At 38.3% G+C, this 13,521-nt stretch overlaps 1 protein-coding gene across 1 annotated transcript in view; it reads right to left on the bottom strand.

The window, feature by feature from the left end:
• ROS1 (ROS proto-oncogene 1, receptor tyrosine kinase) overlaps positions 1-13,521 on the bottom strand; it is a 126,825-nt gene that overhangs the window by 99,974 nt on the left and 13,330 nt on the right. The window contains 8 exon segments of the mRNA XM_071547884.1: positions 270-484; positions 2,106-2,206; positions 7,981-8,172; positions 9,159-9,340; positions 9,837-9,947; positions 10,817-11,029; positions 11,630-12,141; positions 12,676-12,773. Coding sequence (XP_071403985.1) covers positions 270-484; positions 2,106-2,206; positions 7,981-8,172; positions 9,159-9,340; positions 9,837-9,947; positions 10,817-11,029; positions 11,630-12,141; positions 12,676-12,773 — 1,624 coding nt within the window.

The raw sequence follows: 13,521 nt of genomic DNA on the forward strand, positions 1-13,521 counted from the left end.
GACTTTTCCAACCTGAATTAAAACATTGAACTACTATGGAAAATCCTATAACCTGACATTAAATAGAAAAAATTAATAACAACACCATGCATTCTTTTTATCCATACTCAACTTTTATAGTGGCACATTATCCTGGTATACCCTGATATATTAATAAGTTACCCTTGTCCTTATGTTTTGTCAAATGACCAATGAATTTCAAGAATGAAGAATTACAGGCTGACAATGAATACCTTTATTGAGGAGTTTAGACGAAACAAATTATGTACCTGGCAAAGGTTTAAGTGATGTGTGAACAAGGGTAAAGGCTGTAAACTGTGCTGGTTGTGAGAAGGGAATACTAAGGCTCTGATTGACTTCCTGGGTTGTAATGAACTGAAGCCTATTAATCCAGAACAGACAACCACTGTAGTATTCCAGTGCACCCTGAGATATCTCTGAAGTACTCCATGCTGCAAATTCTGTGATGGTGGCATTACCACAACTGTGAAAACATGTATGCTATTAGTGAACAGGAAGCACACAAAAAGAAAGAACAAATTTATGCAATGCTTGACACATTGATAAGTTTTTCATAACTCATATTCTCAATACTCATGTAGGAGACAGAAAAAAAATCAAAAATTTTCTTTAAGCTTTTTACAATTCTCAGAATATGAAACATTGCAAAAACACCGGCAAAAAACCCAAAAACAAAATAAAACAACAAAAAACAACCAAACCAAACAAACAAACCAAACAAAACAACAAAAACCCAAACAAGCAAAAAGCCCACTTCATTCCCTTGATTTCATGGAAAACAACTATAAAATTGTTCAATACTCTGATGGATGAAGAAAAATAAGTATTTTGAAAAATCAGCCCATCTTCTCTCAGCAATTCCACTGAAATGGTTCAGTCTGCTTCACAGAATGAGATTTGTTCTACTCTGTTAGGGCAGGGACCCAGACGAATTTGACCCTGCTAGTTTTCTTCTTTTATTTATTAAACTTCATTAGCATTTTCATCCACTGGGATCACTTATGATTTAATCTGCCTTGTACATTGTATGTCAAAACTTATAGGCCTTTTTAGGTCCCAGTTTATCTTCTGGGTAAGAGATTAAATATGTTGTAAGAGGTATCATTTTGCCATCTCAGAAATGTCTTTAAGCTTAGACTCATGCTATCCAAAACAAATTTGGAAAAGCTTTGACACACCATCAGCTCCATTAGGGTGGATTACTTCTAATCTCCATACTGTGGCATACCAGGGACAATGATTTAAGGCTGCCTGTTGGTTCTCAATGGGGCTACATGTTCCAGCTAAAACTAACCAACAAATTTTAATTCTCTAAGTGTTTACTATTAATCATAGCAAGCCTTAAATCAGTTAGAAAATTCAGCTGATTCCACACAAAGTCTTCCTGCAACATTATGAACACACGTAAATACAGAAGCTGTTCAGATAAATTTATGAAGTTTAATCTGATGCTTGAAAAAATAAATAGTGGCATTCTTCTTGCAGAAAGGAGCAAACGCACAGTTTCAAAAACCACCACTCATCATACACTTGGCACTTAGAGAACAAATTACCAGTTTCCTCAAGGTCTTACTATGTATTCAAGCTAACCCATAAACATGGTTTTGTTGTTTTGTCTTTTTACAATTTGCCTTTCAAGAATAATGCAGCCATTTCATGTTCAGGATGATCAAGAGGAAAGCCTGCTGAGTACTGATTGCTCAGATGAGAAAGTAGTGTCAGTTTGAGTCCTAAGCGTCATGCAGGATGAACAAGTTACAGAGCTCTAGGCACTGGGAAACTGTCAGATGCTGTAAATGCCAGGATAAAATAGACAATAAATGGTGATTAATTCCTAAAGCTAAACCTAAACATTGATGAGCATGATCTCAACTCAGTTGAGCTACAACACTGTTTCTCTCACCCTAAAACTGTGTTATCAACTACCTCAAAATGTAGTTTGCCATCAGCTAGCTGTGATGATTAGCTCTTCTTTTTGTTTATTATTAAAATAGTAAATAGTGTGTCCAGCATTTGACAATATTTTTTTTCTCAAAGAGTATCACAAAAACTAGAAAATATAACTCTGCTATACATTTACTTACCCTTCTTTGCAGAGAGAAGCTCTGTATAGGTTTAAACATAGACTATCTTGAACAAGCCAGTAAAGAAAACCATAAGTGAGATCCAAAGTTAAACCAACCATCTAAGAAAAAAACCAGTCCAAATGGCAATTTGAACACATCTTCACTTCTGAGATAAAAACCCTTAGGCATAACTGTTGTCTAGACAACATCATGCTTGGGTCTTTATTGGCAAAAACAACCTTAATATCATGAATGTTTAACACAAAAAGAGGTAGCTCTAGAAAATTATCAGGTCCTTGTTGGACACTAATTCACAGCAGCTGATTATTTTCTAGATACCCTTTTCATTAACACCTGCCAGTGTTCATCCCGAGACTATCTGAGTACTTCACATAGGATGGCAATAATGTATCAAATGATTACCTATCAAAATCTCTAGAATATCTCCAGTATTTTAACAATCTTTGTCTGAAACAGGTGGTTGATATCCAGTCTGAAAGTCAGAATCACCTTTTAAGAGAAATATTATGGATATTTTGTCATTATTTTCTGGCTTTGATTTTATATATAGAATATATAATATTTTGCAATACTTATGGCAAATAGATGCAAAATTGTAATTGATGTATATGATTAAGCAGGAAATTAAAATATTTACATTTTATTAAATAATTATTAAAAAATAGGGATTGTGCAGGAAATTAAACAATCTTCCTGTTAATTTCTTCAATGTTTTATCTTCATTTAAGTGAGGTGCAAGATTTTTTGTTTATTTTTAATAGGATCTAATATTTAAAATAGAACTTTCTTGCTTTTGCAGTAAACAACAGATTCAATACCATATGCAACAGTAATAGAAATCAGACATCTAAAAATCTGTTCTGCAAATAAAAAAGCATTTGCTTCCACAAGTTAGTCTGCTAAATGTTACCAAGTGTAGTCTATGTTATATCATTAGCACAGCTTACAAATTGTTAGGGGCCTCTCTGAACATGTTTTCCAGCAGCTCTCAAACTTTTCATCCAAACACTAGTTGTAGCTCTTCTTTTATAAACTTAAATTTCCTTCATGGATGTAAGTGGAACAGCCTTTTTTCCCCCCTGACTCTTCATTAATACACTGCAGAAGACGATGACAGGAAAGCAAATGCTGTATCACTTAGTTGTCTGTTGCTCCTTATGTAATTACATTCTTGACATATTTCTGTTGACATTGTATGTCAGGAAATCAGGTTTGAATGATTGCTCCTGTAGGTTGTCCTGTTAAAAATATCTCACAGCATGTATGTGCCTCAGTGTATATTTAGTCGACCACGTTATATTTTATCCTGTTTACCTATTCTCCCTCCTGTGCTCAACACCAAATGACATTCTCCTGAATTTGTCTTGCTTTTTGAAACATTTGGGCTATTTGTCCTTGCCCCAATTTTTTTCTGCAACTGTTCCATTTTCTTTCTCCTAATCCCTGGTATCACCATTAATAAGAGGCAAATAAATACTTGTGCTGTTCATCATAAGAACTTAGGCAGTAATTTAACATCGTCCTTCTGTTATGCTTCAAACACAGAAAAACTTTTTCCAATTCATTAGTGATTCATTTATCTCTGGACACATTACACAGTTGTGATGATGCAATGTGATTCAACATCATAAGATGCATTATAAATTTAGCTATTTGAAATACCCTTTGATTAGAAATATTAAGAGACAACACCTAGAGGGCCATGGCACATTTCCATATAGCATGCTTTCCTGCTCCACTATAAATGACTTTTGCCCTAACCATTGTACAGTATAAATGACTTAGTAAGTGCTCTGGAAATTCTATGCCAGGTCCTAAATTGGTATAAGCGAGAATAGCTCTGCTAAAATCAATCAAGCTATGCCAATACACACTAGCTAGGCTAAATGACTGATTGAAAAATAAAGTAATTGTCATAAAAGGATCTAGTTCCTGCCAAAGAAATTAGACTTTCAAAGCTCTGTCTTCATGTTGGAAACCTATTATTTTCATAGTCATCTCTTCCATTCCTATTCCTAGCACTCAAGCTAAAAGGAGGTACAGCTGTTGAAGAGCCTGTATTGACCAGCTGAACAGGAACCCTTTATTAGAAAAGTAGATGGTAAATACCAGTAAGAACCAGTTATGTGGAGAACATGTTTTAACTGTTGAATAACAGCAATTACTGTTACATCTGTGTTTTAATAGTGAGGTAAGATGTGTTCTTCCCAGGATAAAGAACTCCATTGTGCAAGAAAGATACACACTAGTATTTTTGGAAACATATATTTGCATCTTTACATTGAGACAATAATGATCAGCTCAATAATTCCACCATTAAAACATGATGTGCTGCCTTTTTTTTTCTGATGGGTTTATTTTAATGAACAAACACTTGTCAACTATAACTGGTCACTTTTCAATCTAGGCACTTTTAGTTGGCCTTTTTCCTGTATGCATCACAGCAGGAGGTTGAGTTCAGGAAGTCAGTGCATAGATTAGGGCAGCAGAGAAGCAGGAGAGGAGATGCGTGTTTGTAGGAGGTGTGAATAAGTGGATGGTTGAAGGCTGATATCACTGACACAGAGAAAGGTGCAGAAAAAAAATGACAGGAGCAGACAAGCAGTGTTATTGCTGCCAAGGTTCTTGAAAAGAGGAACAAGAAATTTGAGGTTAGCATGAGGCAATTCAGAGAAGCAGGTAGGGAAACAAAAGGGAAGGGCAAGAAAGGTGGTGCTTGACACTTAGAATAAACTGCAAATTGTTGGTCCTTTGAGACAGATCATCTGGAAGATATGTGATAAATCAAGGTGTGCCATTGGACAGCATATATTTTCCCATTAAGACAATCCACATCAGTCAGCTTCCAAAGATAGGTGGGAGGCTAATACGAGAAGATACATTTGACCCTTTGCAGCACAGTCATTCCTTTGAAGTACAAAAGTTTTCCATTTCTTCTGTATTCAGGTTTTCAAGTAGAGTAGATGCCACACCAGAACAAGCTTTCCTTTTTCCCAAGCCCTCATGAATGTAACAGACCCATGAGATTAGCTGGTCTTTCTGAATCTTAATTCCCTTTCATGAACTAAATTGGGAGGTTTGTTTTTTTTTTAATCGGAGAACCATCACCTTTTTTTCCTTTGGGAAAGGAAATTGAAATGTTCTTGGGAGTGATACAAAACTAACCAAGAGAGTTAGTTCTCTAAGTTGCAATGGGTCTTTAACAGAGAACCTGGCTTCAAGTAAGATGGGAACACAAATTTTATGACAGGGAATAAAAACAAAGGCTTCTTTATCAAGAGCTGTGTTTTAAAGAAAGCTGTTGCAGAAAGTAATAAATCTGTGCTGACCACTCCTGTGACAGTCAGACTATGCCTCACTCCAGCACTCAGGACAGAGAGCACAAACCTACACAGGCTGTGGTTTTAGCTGAGGAGCATTCAGCTCTCCTTCAAGAGAGACACCATAGAGTAAAAGCAGTGCAGTAGATGGAATAGTCCCTCAGCCTGACCTGCTCAGGACACAGAATGGAAAAGGTTCAAAGGTACACTGGGTCTACAGTGCCAATCAGAGAAGTTCTTGAGTCCCTGTTAAGAGAGTAAGGGATTCACTTGTCAAAGAACTGAGTCATCCATCACTTTTGTTCTAGCTACATGAGGAGGGGAGGGAGGGAGAGGACACATGCAGCTGGTAAGACCCTGGTAGATCTTTTCAGGAGGTGAATATTCAACCTCGGAGTTCCTTCAGTGCATAGGCAACACTGAATGCCACCTACCAAGAATAAGGACAAATCCCACAGGATGGCAGAGGCAGAGGATTTGGCAATATAGAGAGGACAACAATGATCTACAAGGAGTGTGGCAGGATATGCCCACCCTGATAAGATCTAAAATCCAATCAGAGAATGCATACTATGCAAGCCATCATGCAAGCTATCCAGCAAGCTCAACTGCTGGTGCCAGGATGCTGTCTTCCTGTTAAATTATGCTAAAACCATCCTGGTTCACCAGACTTAGAATACACATCCTGCTTTTGAATTAGGATCTGACTGATAAGCTAGTCTGCCAGTCTGTAGCTTTGTGCCTACCAGTCAATCACTTTATATTATAAAACTCCAGTCCACTTTCCTAAGATTAGGTTCTTCTTGGCTATATGTGTGGAGATTTCTCCCTTGGTTGGGGGATTCCTCCAAGGGTACTCCTCAAAGCTGAGTGAAAGAGATCTCCCCATGAGCATTGGTTTGGGTGAGTTAAATCCAATCTCTATTTAATAATTACTTCCTTTTTGCTAGTTTTAACATAATGTTTTTAATACTTGCTTCAATATAGTGCACTATCTTACTTTATACCATATTATTTTGTTAAATAATACCTACTAGTAGATTCTTAGCTTTATATATTTTGTAGCAAATAATTCTGATTAACATATTTGTCTGATCATCTATAAGAATTAATGATTCATTTTATATAAGTATTCTCATTTTGCGAATCATTAAAACCTGTGGGGTGAAAGTTTTTCCATCACACCTCTGTAATTCCTTAAATTCAAACCATTTACATAATCCAAGGTTAAAATTGGAGTCAGCTGCACTCAGCCTCCTCTCTGAGGAGTTCAGAAAGCAAGGGAGTCCTTTCTGCATCTTGTGACTCAACAGTGGGGCTTCTTTAATAAATTTTGCCTAAGCCTTCCACTTCTACCCACCACAAGGAGCCAGCAGTGAACCAAGGTTTTAAGAGACTTGATAGGATGTCAGGGAGGGGTGAATGGAGAAGAAAGACATGGGGGAGGTCAGCAGAGACACAGTGGTTGTCTGTGCAGGCCTCACAGCACCTCAAAGTGTCTCCAGGTAGGGAAGGAAAGCTCCCACATACTACAGGATCTTTAGTGAGGCACAGGTGAAAATGGCATCTGTTTGCCCTCTACCAGCCTACTCCTGCATGTAAGAGGAGTATTCCATCCTCATACAGCTAAAACAGTAATCCCCCATCCCTTTTTACCCTCTATGCTGTCCAATGTCTTTACTCACTCTTGGAAGAAGCATCCTTTCCTCTCCCTGTGGAACTGCCCTGCTCTTCACAGCCCTCTGGAGCTCCCCAAGAGGCTGGGGCCAGGCCCGTGTCTGACTTGGGCAAAGAATAAAGAAAAGACGCGGAAGGGAAGGGATGAGCTAGGGGAGGAGACCCTTCATAATCCTCAAGGTGTGGGACTTGATGTTCCTGGCACCGCAGGAGGGACAGAACAAGGCAGGATGGAGGCTGTCAGTGGCGCCTCATCAGCCTTGTGACAGAAGCAGCAGCAAACTGTGGCAGGCTGCAGCAGGGGACAGCTGCACTGAGCACCAGGATGGTACCAGCTGCCATCCCTCTTCTCTCATTACCACAGGCAAAGCCGGTCTCTGTAGCAGCACCTCTGCAGCCTGAAGGGTAAATCTGGTGTCCCTGGCAAGTGTCCAGACCCAAAACTGGCCCTGTCTGGACCACCAAGCTGGGGAACATCACAAAATAGGCAGGATATGCTATGGAGCTTTGGCTGCTTATTTTGCTGTGAAAGACAGAAGTGACCATTCGACTTCAGTCATTTGGGGAAAAGCAAGTACCTTTCACATATGGGAATAGGCAGCATTACAATCTCAAGATCTCTAATGTCAAATTTTATTGCAAGCATCTGGCTTCAGAATTATAAACCAAGGTTTTGGTACAGCTATTACATCACTAAATGCTTACCATGTTCTCAGGATGATATAAAAATATTGTAAGTAAGACATGTTATTCTTCTGGTCATAAAAGGTCAATTTGGACCACAATGAACACTGGCTATATTCAGGAGATCTAGGTACTAAAACATACACCACCCCACTACTCCATCACTCCAAAAAGAAAAAAAAGTCAGTCACCTGTTTGCCAGAAAACTGTAGGTGCTCTTGTAACACCAGATACTCTTCTCCATTCAGTCTTGTGCTCTTCACTGAATACATTGTGGCCCAATACAAATAGCCATTTATTGAATCCACTACTAGATCATTCACTGGGAACATAACATGAGCCACAACATCCATATGGCCGCCCCACAGTGATTTCCTGTAGATCTAGGGGCAAAAGTATTGCTTTTAGCATCACACCTAAATCATCAGCCATGATCAGTTAAGGATACACCAGTGACTTTTCCACAGCAGTTTATCAGAAGCCTATGCAAGCCTTAGGCTTTCAAAGCATAAACTTTGCAGCTCATCCCTTCCCTTCTCCATTGCATTCAAAGTTTAGGGATGAAGAATTGCCCAGAATTATTAGTTATTTTTTGCCAGAAAGTAACAAAAGAAAAAGCTGAAATAGCTTTTTCCTTTCGTTTTTCCAGTTTTTGGCAGCCTTCTGTCTGACAGAGTTTCTCACCCACTTCAGATTCACTATTCACAAGTGTAAATGAGGGTGCAAGGCAGTGTGAAATCTGGCCTCCTAGCTCCAGTTTTTAAAACAGCTTCTGACTTTGCACTTAGAAGAAATGAAAGGCATAATTTGACAGCACTGCATAAATTAGCACTATAATTTTGGAGTCAGATACCTTTTAAATAATTCACATGTCAGTGTTCCTGATATGAGAGTGTACAAAGTGCATTTGTAATTATTTTTTAACTGCACTGATCTGCAAAATATCACAGTACAGAGGTCAATCTTGAACATTTCTGCGTAAACAAATAGTGTCAAATTTGATTAAAATAAAGTCCATCTACTTCTTAGGTGAGATCAACTTAGTGGCCTCCATTTTGACTATCTTCTCCTATTTTTACAATGTTGACTCCAACAAAACTGTTGATAGAATGTTTGATTTGCCTGTTTTGCACCTAGTGAATTCAGTATCCTGCAATGGTGAATATTAGTCAACATATTACCCCAAACTTTTGTGTAACTCTGGAAAATCACATAAGGAAACAAAGGCCTCCTTGTTCTACTCTATCATAGCAAAGGTCCAAATGCATCTCAGGTTGCAAGAAGTAAAGATTATCTTCCTAAAAACTGCCTTACAGTCTTTATTGCTGACTTAAGGGAGGGTTTTGCTTTTAAGTGTAACCATACCTACCGTATTTGCTTTGCCAGTCCAATACAAGCACTGACCCAACCAATCAAATGCCAACATTCTTGCATTTCTGATGTCAGATGCATAAGAATTCTCAGTGGTACCCTTTCTTTTGTTCAATAACCAGGTCTGAACTTCCCCCATGGAATTAATCCAATATAGAGTGTTATTATACCAATCAAGGTCTTGAAGGAAAAAAGGGAAGATATAAAGCATTTCACAAACATGTAAGTAAACCCCCCATATTTTTTAAGAATAAAAAGAAATCAGACATTTCAGCTTTTTAAACATCAATACAAATGCATGGTTAGGCTTAGCTAATGTGAAGATAAGTACTTCTCTACAGGAATACAGTGTAGACCTATAATACACATATAGCCCTGATGACTACAAATGAATGACAAACGTATACGGGGTTGCTGGAGACAGAACTATTTTGTTCAGAGAGTTGATTTTAGCTCTTCTGTAACAATGGGGGTGTCAATAGGGTTTTGCTAAGGATTCATTTGACTCATAAAATAAAAAAAGGATGAACACAAAGGCTTTGCTCAGTGAAGCCGTTGCTCTGCACTGCACTACATTCAAGTCTAGACTGATGCGAGTTCTGTTGATGAAATTTATGGAGAGCTAATAAATGCCAACAAGTCTGTAGCAACAGCATGCAATTTGTTTGGTATTTACCTGAAATGTTTTTTATATTAGTATGGAGGAGTTCTCCTGGCCCATAGCTACCCAGTCGCTGCTTCCAGAGACCTTCAGGCCCCACTGCCAACATGTATGGATCTTCTTCAGCTGATAAAGAAAGAAAACTGCAGTTGTGCACACTAATAAGCAATTTATGTATAATATTTGTACTTCAGTAGCAGAGGTTCCTGTTTCTGGAAAGTTACAAAAACACCCTTAGAAATACCCCTGTCGTAAGGAATAATAGACAAAGAAGAAATGCATGAAAATATCATCATTTGAGAAACTCAGAGATCAAGGGCAGGTTTAGATCCAGAACAATAAGGCAATTTGGAATCTTATTACATGCTTAATAACCACTCTGCATTTGGACCTGGTCTTACCAAAGTCAAGCAAAAATCACCCCTAATCTCAAAAGCCAGTCCTTAGGCTGAAAGCTGTTTTTTCCTCAGACATAGATCATTATGGGTGAGCCAGGTTTAAAACAACATTCCAAAGACCTACAAATCTGCCTTTTCACACACATTAATTTCCCTTCATTATCTAAGATCAAACCAAGGGCTTTCAGCATTTAGTGGGCTGCACTTTTCCATGAACTGTCATTAACCCCCAAGTGTGCAAACCACTTCACCATAGAAAGTCCTTTACAGAGTACAGAAATGGAATAGCACCTCTCGTACTGTTCATTTGATAATGTATCAAATAATGTGTTTGATAGTGTATTTGCATTAGAAATATTTAGATAAGTAGCAATAATAAATGCATAAACAATATTTAATACCATTATACTAGCTTAACAATCTCACTACTTTAACTAAAAGCAAATTTACTTATCTTTTACTTATTCTTTAATGTTTCTAAGGCAAACCTTTTTGTGTCCCTTATTTTGCAGTCTTTGCCCAAAGTCCAGGCCACACCAAGTGGAAATCTGTATACACAACTCATTCTTCATTTTTTTGTGGCAAAGCAATTCTCACCTTCTTCTAAAGTTGTTCCTCTAAATGACTCCGACCATGGCCCTGCACCAGCAGGAGACACAGCTCTAACAGACACTTCATATGCTGTGAAGCTGGCCAGATCCTTCACTGTAAGCCTTGTGTTACTAATATTTGAGACAACTCATTCCTTCTCAAATGGGTGCTGACATGACACTTTCACTTCATAGGACCATTTCTGCCAAGCAGGTAAACCTGTGAGAAGCAAATAACCATCTTATTACAGAGTAGATGATACACATCCTTTAAGAAAATTGTATGTTGGAGACTCCTTTCAAAAATGTCAGTATCAGTGGAATTAGCAAAGGGACAAACTGAAAATTTATATTTCATCTCTGGGACCAACCAAGAGCAGTGGTTCAATTTCTCACGAAGAGTGAAGTTGGAAGAATCAAAATTTTCTCCAACCACAAAATTTTCTGCTGTTCAAAGACTCATGCACAGAGGATAGAAACCATAACACAGTCACTGATTAAAATTACATCTCTGACATGCATTTTCTGTGTGGTATTAGCAACCAACATTACTGCTACTCCATACCATATGAAGCCTTGCTTAAAATCCTTGCAGGAGACAAGTGAGTTACCAATATAAACATGTAATAAATTAGAGAGACAATTTGGCTATTTTACCAGCAAATTATGGTTTACATTTTTTAAACTCAGGTAATTTCACAATTTCTATCAGGATCTGCTACTGAAGTCATTAAAGTCCAAATCAAGAAAAGGGAAACCAGAAAGTTACTCCCTTAGAAAGAAAAGGAGCAGACTTTCATGGAGAAGCAACTGAACTTACTGGTTCCAATACTGCATTCAGGTGGTCTCCAGCTGATCACAACTTGTTCCAATCCAAATAGTGCCATGACAAGACAAGGAATAGTTGGCAAAGGAAAAGGCTGAGCTGATGCCCCATAGAAAAGCAAGTTGCCAAAGCCAAGGTATTCTGGATATACCAAATTGCAGTCCACAAGATACTCATTGAAACTAGAACTTCACACTGGAGAGGTCTCCTCATGGAAAACTGCTGAGCCATCTGTGACTGTAAATGTGTTATCTTCATAAACAAAGCTCTCCACATCATTAAATGGCACATGTGATTGCAGCATGTGAAATTCTGAACCATCCAGAAAACGTGACACAAAAGCCTGTTTGGTTTTGTTGAAGAAAATGAGTCTCTTAGATTGGAAGTTGATCATGAAGGCTCTCAGAGCACTGGATCTCACTACTGGTGAAGCTGTGGACACAGCGCCAGGAAAGAGTGGAAGGTTTGCTCTGTATATGCCATCCTCCAGGAGACAGAAAATATAACTGGCCATGGAGCAAAATAAACCCAAATGACTATAGTGCAAAGACTCTATAAGTGATGCACAAATATTTTAACAGTCCAGAGGTGTGCCTGGCTTCATGCACAATAGGAAAATGCTTTGGGCACTATTAATATATATATACTGCAAGAAGTAAGCACATACATCTTTACTCTTTTTGGTGGCAGATTACTGGAGAATATTCTTCCATAATACTTCAAGTGTTAAGCATGAACATTTAAAATGCATAGAGCTTCATATTCATAAAATAATGAAATTTCTGAAAACCCAAATTTCCATACTGGAAATGCTTTCTCTCCTTTGCTAACACCCTAACAAAGAAAATGCAGAAAACAACACTGTCTGGCACCACTCTTGTTCCAATTGTTTTTGTAGTTTGCTATTTGTTAACAATTGCACTTCTGTTTTGATAGCACAAGTGCTTGAAGCAGGAACCTAGATGACTAATGAAGTGGAGAAATTTAGAGAGGAGCTTTATAGCACCTTTGACACCAAGTGCTCAAAGGAGGACACTTACCCATTATAGGGATCAGCTATAACCTTTCTAGGAGATGTCACATAAAGAGGAGTGATGTCTTCAACTACCGTGCAGTTCTCTAAATGGCAGACGTGTATCTGGCAAATGAGAAGAAAAACTGGTGATGCATTCATAGGGTGTTTGCTAATGAGCAAACAAGCTGACCCGAGATTCTTTCAGGGGAATCAGACAATGAAACATCTCTCACACAGCTCTAGGTCCTTCTGGGCTCTTGAGTTGTCAGTCAGTCAAGTATAACATTTGTACACAAGTACAAATGCAGCCATGACAGTTTACCCAGAGAGAGCTGTTTGTCAGTCATCTATTCATGCCCTAAGTTGGAGGGGAAAGAACAGTTTTGAGGGTAGAGGCAAAATAGGGAAATGATCTGGTAGGGAAGGGAAGTGCTTTTCTGATCCTGGAAGCAATACCTCGGGATTCAGAAATCTCTGCCATCAGTGTGTTCATCTACAGATCATTTGTAGCCTTTTATCACTACTGCTTTTCCTGCTCCCTGTTCCCTGAGCAGTAAGTGAAAAATCAGACATGGCAGGAGGATTAAAAAAAAAATCAAATGACCCCACTAAGCATCTAAAGCAAGTTCCTAGTCCTTTGTACATTAGAGGACTACATAAGTACATGCAAGGTCTTACCATTAATGTAATTGATGTTTTATGAGTAGGAAATCAAGTGCAAGCAAGTGCAATCAAATTGAAGCAGTTGTAATCTGAGCTGTCATCACTGTGTGAAACACTTTCTGTTTTAAACATATCTTGTGAATTATGAAGGACATTATAATCACTAACTAGTTTTCTGACCACCTTTCTGAGGCAGAGTAGGAACCAG

The sequence above is a fragment of the Pithys albifrons genome, chromosome 2, assembly GCF_047495875.1.
Source record: "Pithys albifrons albifrons isolate INPA30051 chromosome 2, PitAlb_v1, whole genome shotgun sequence".
Classification (NCBI taxonomy): domain Eukaryota; kingdom Metazoa; phylum Chordata; class Aves; order Passeriformes; family Thamnophilidae; genus Pithys; species Pithys albifrons.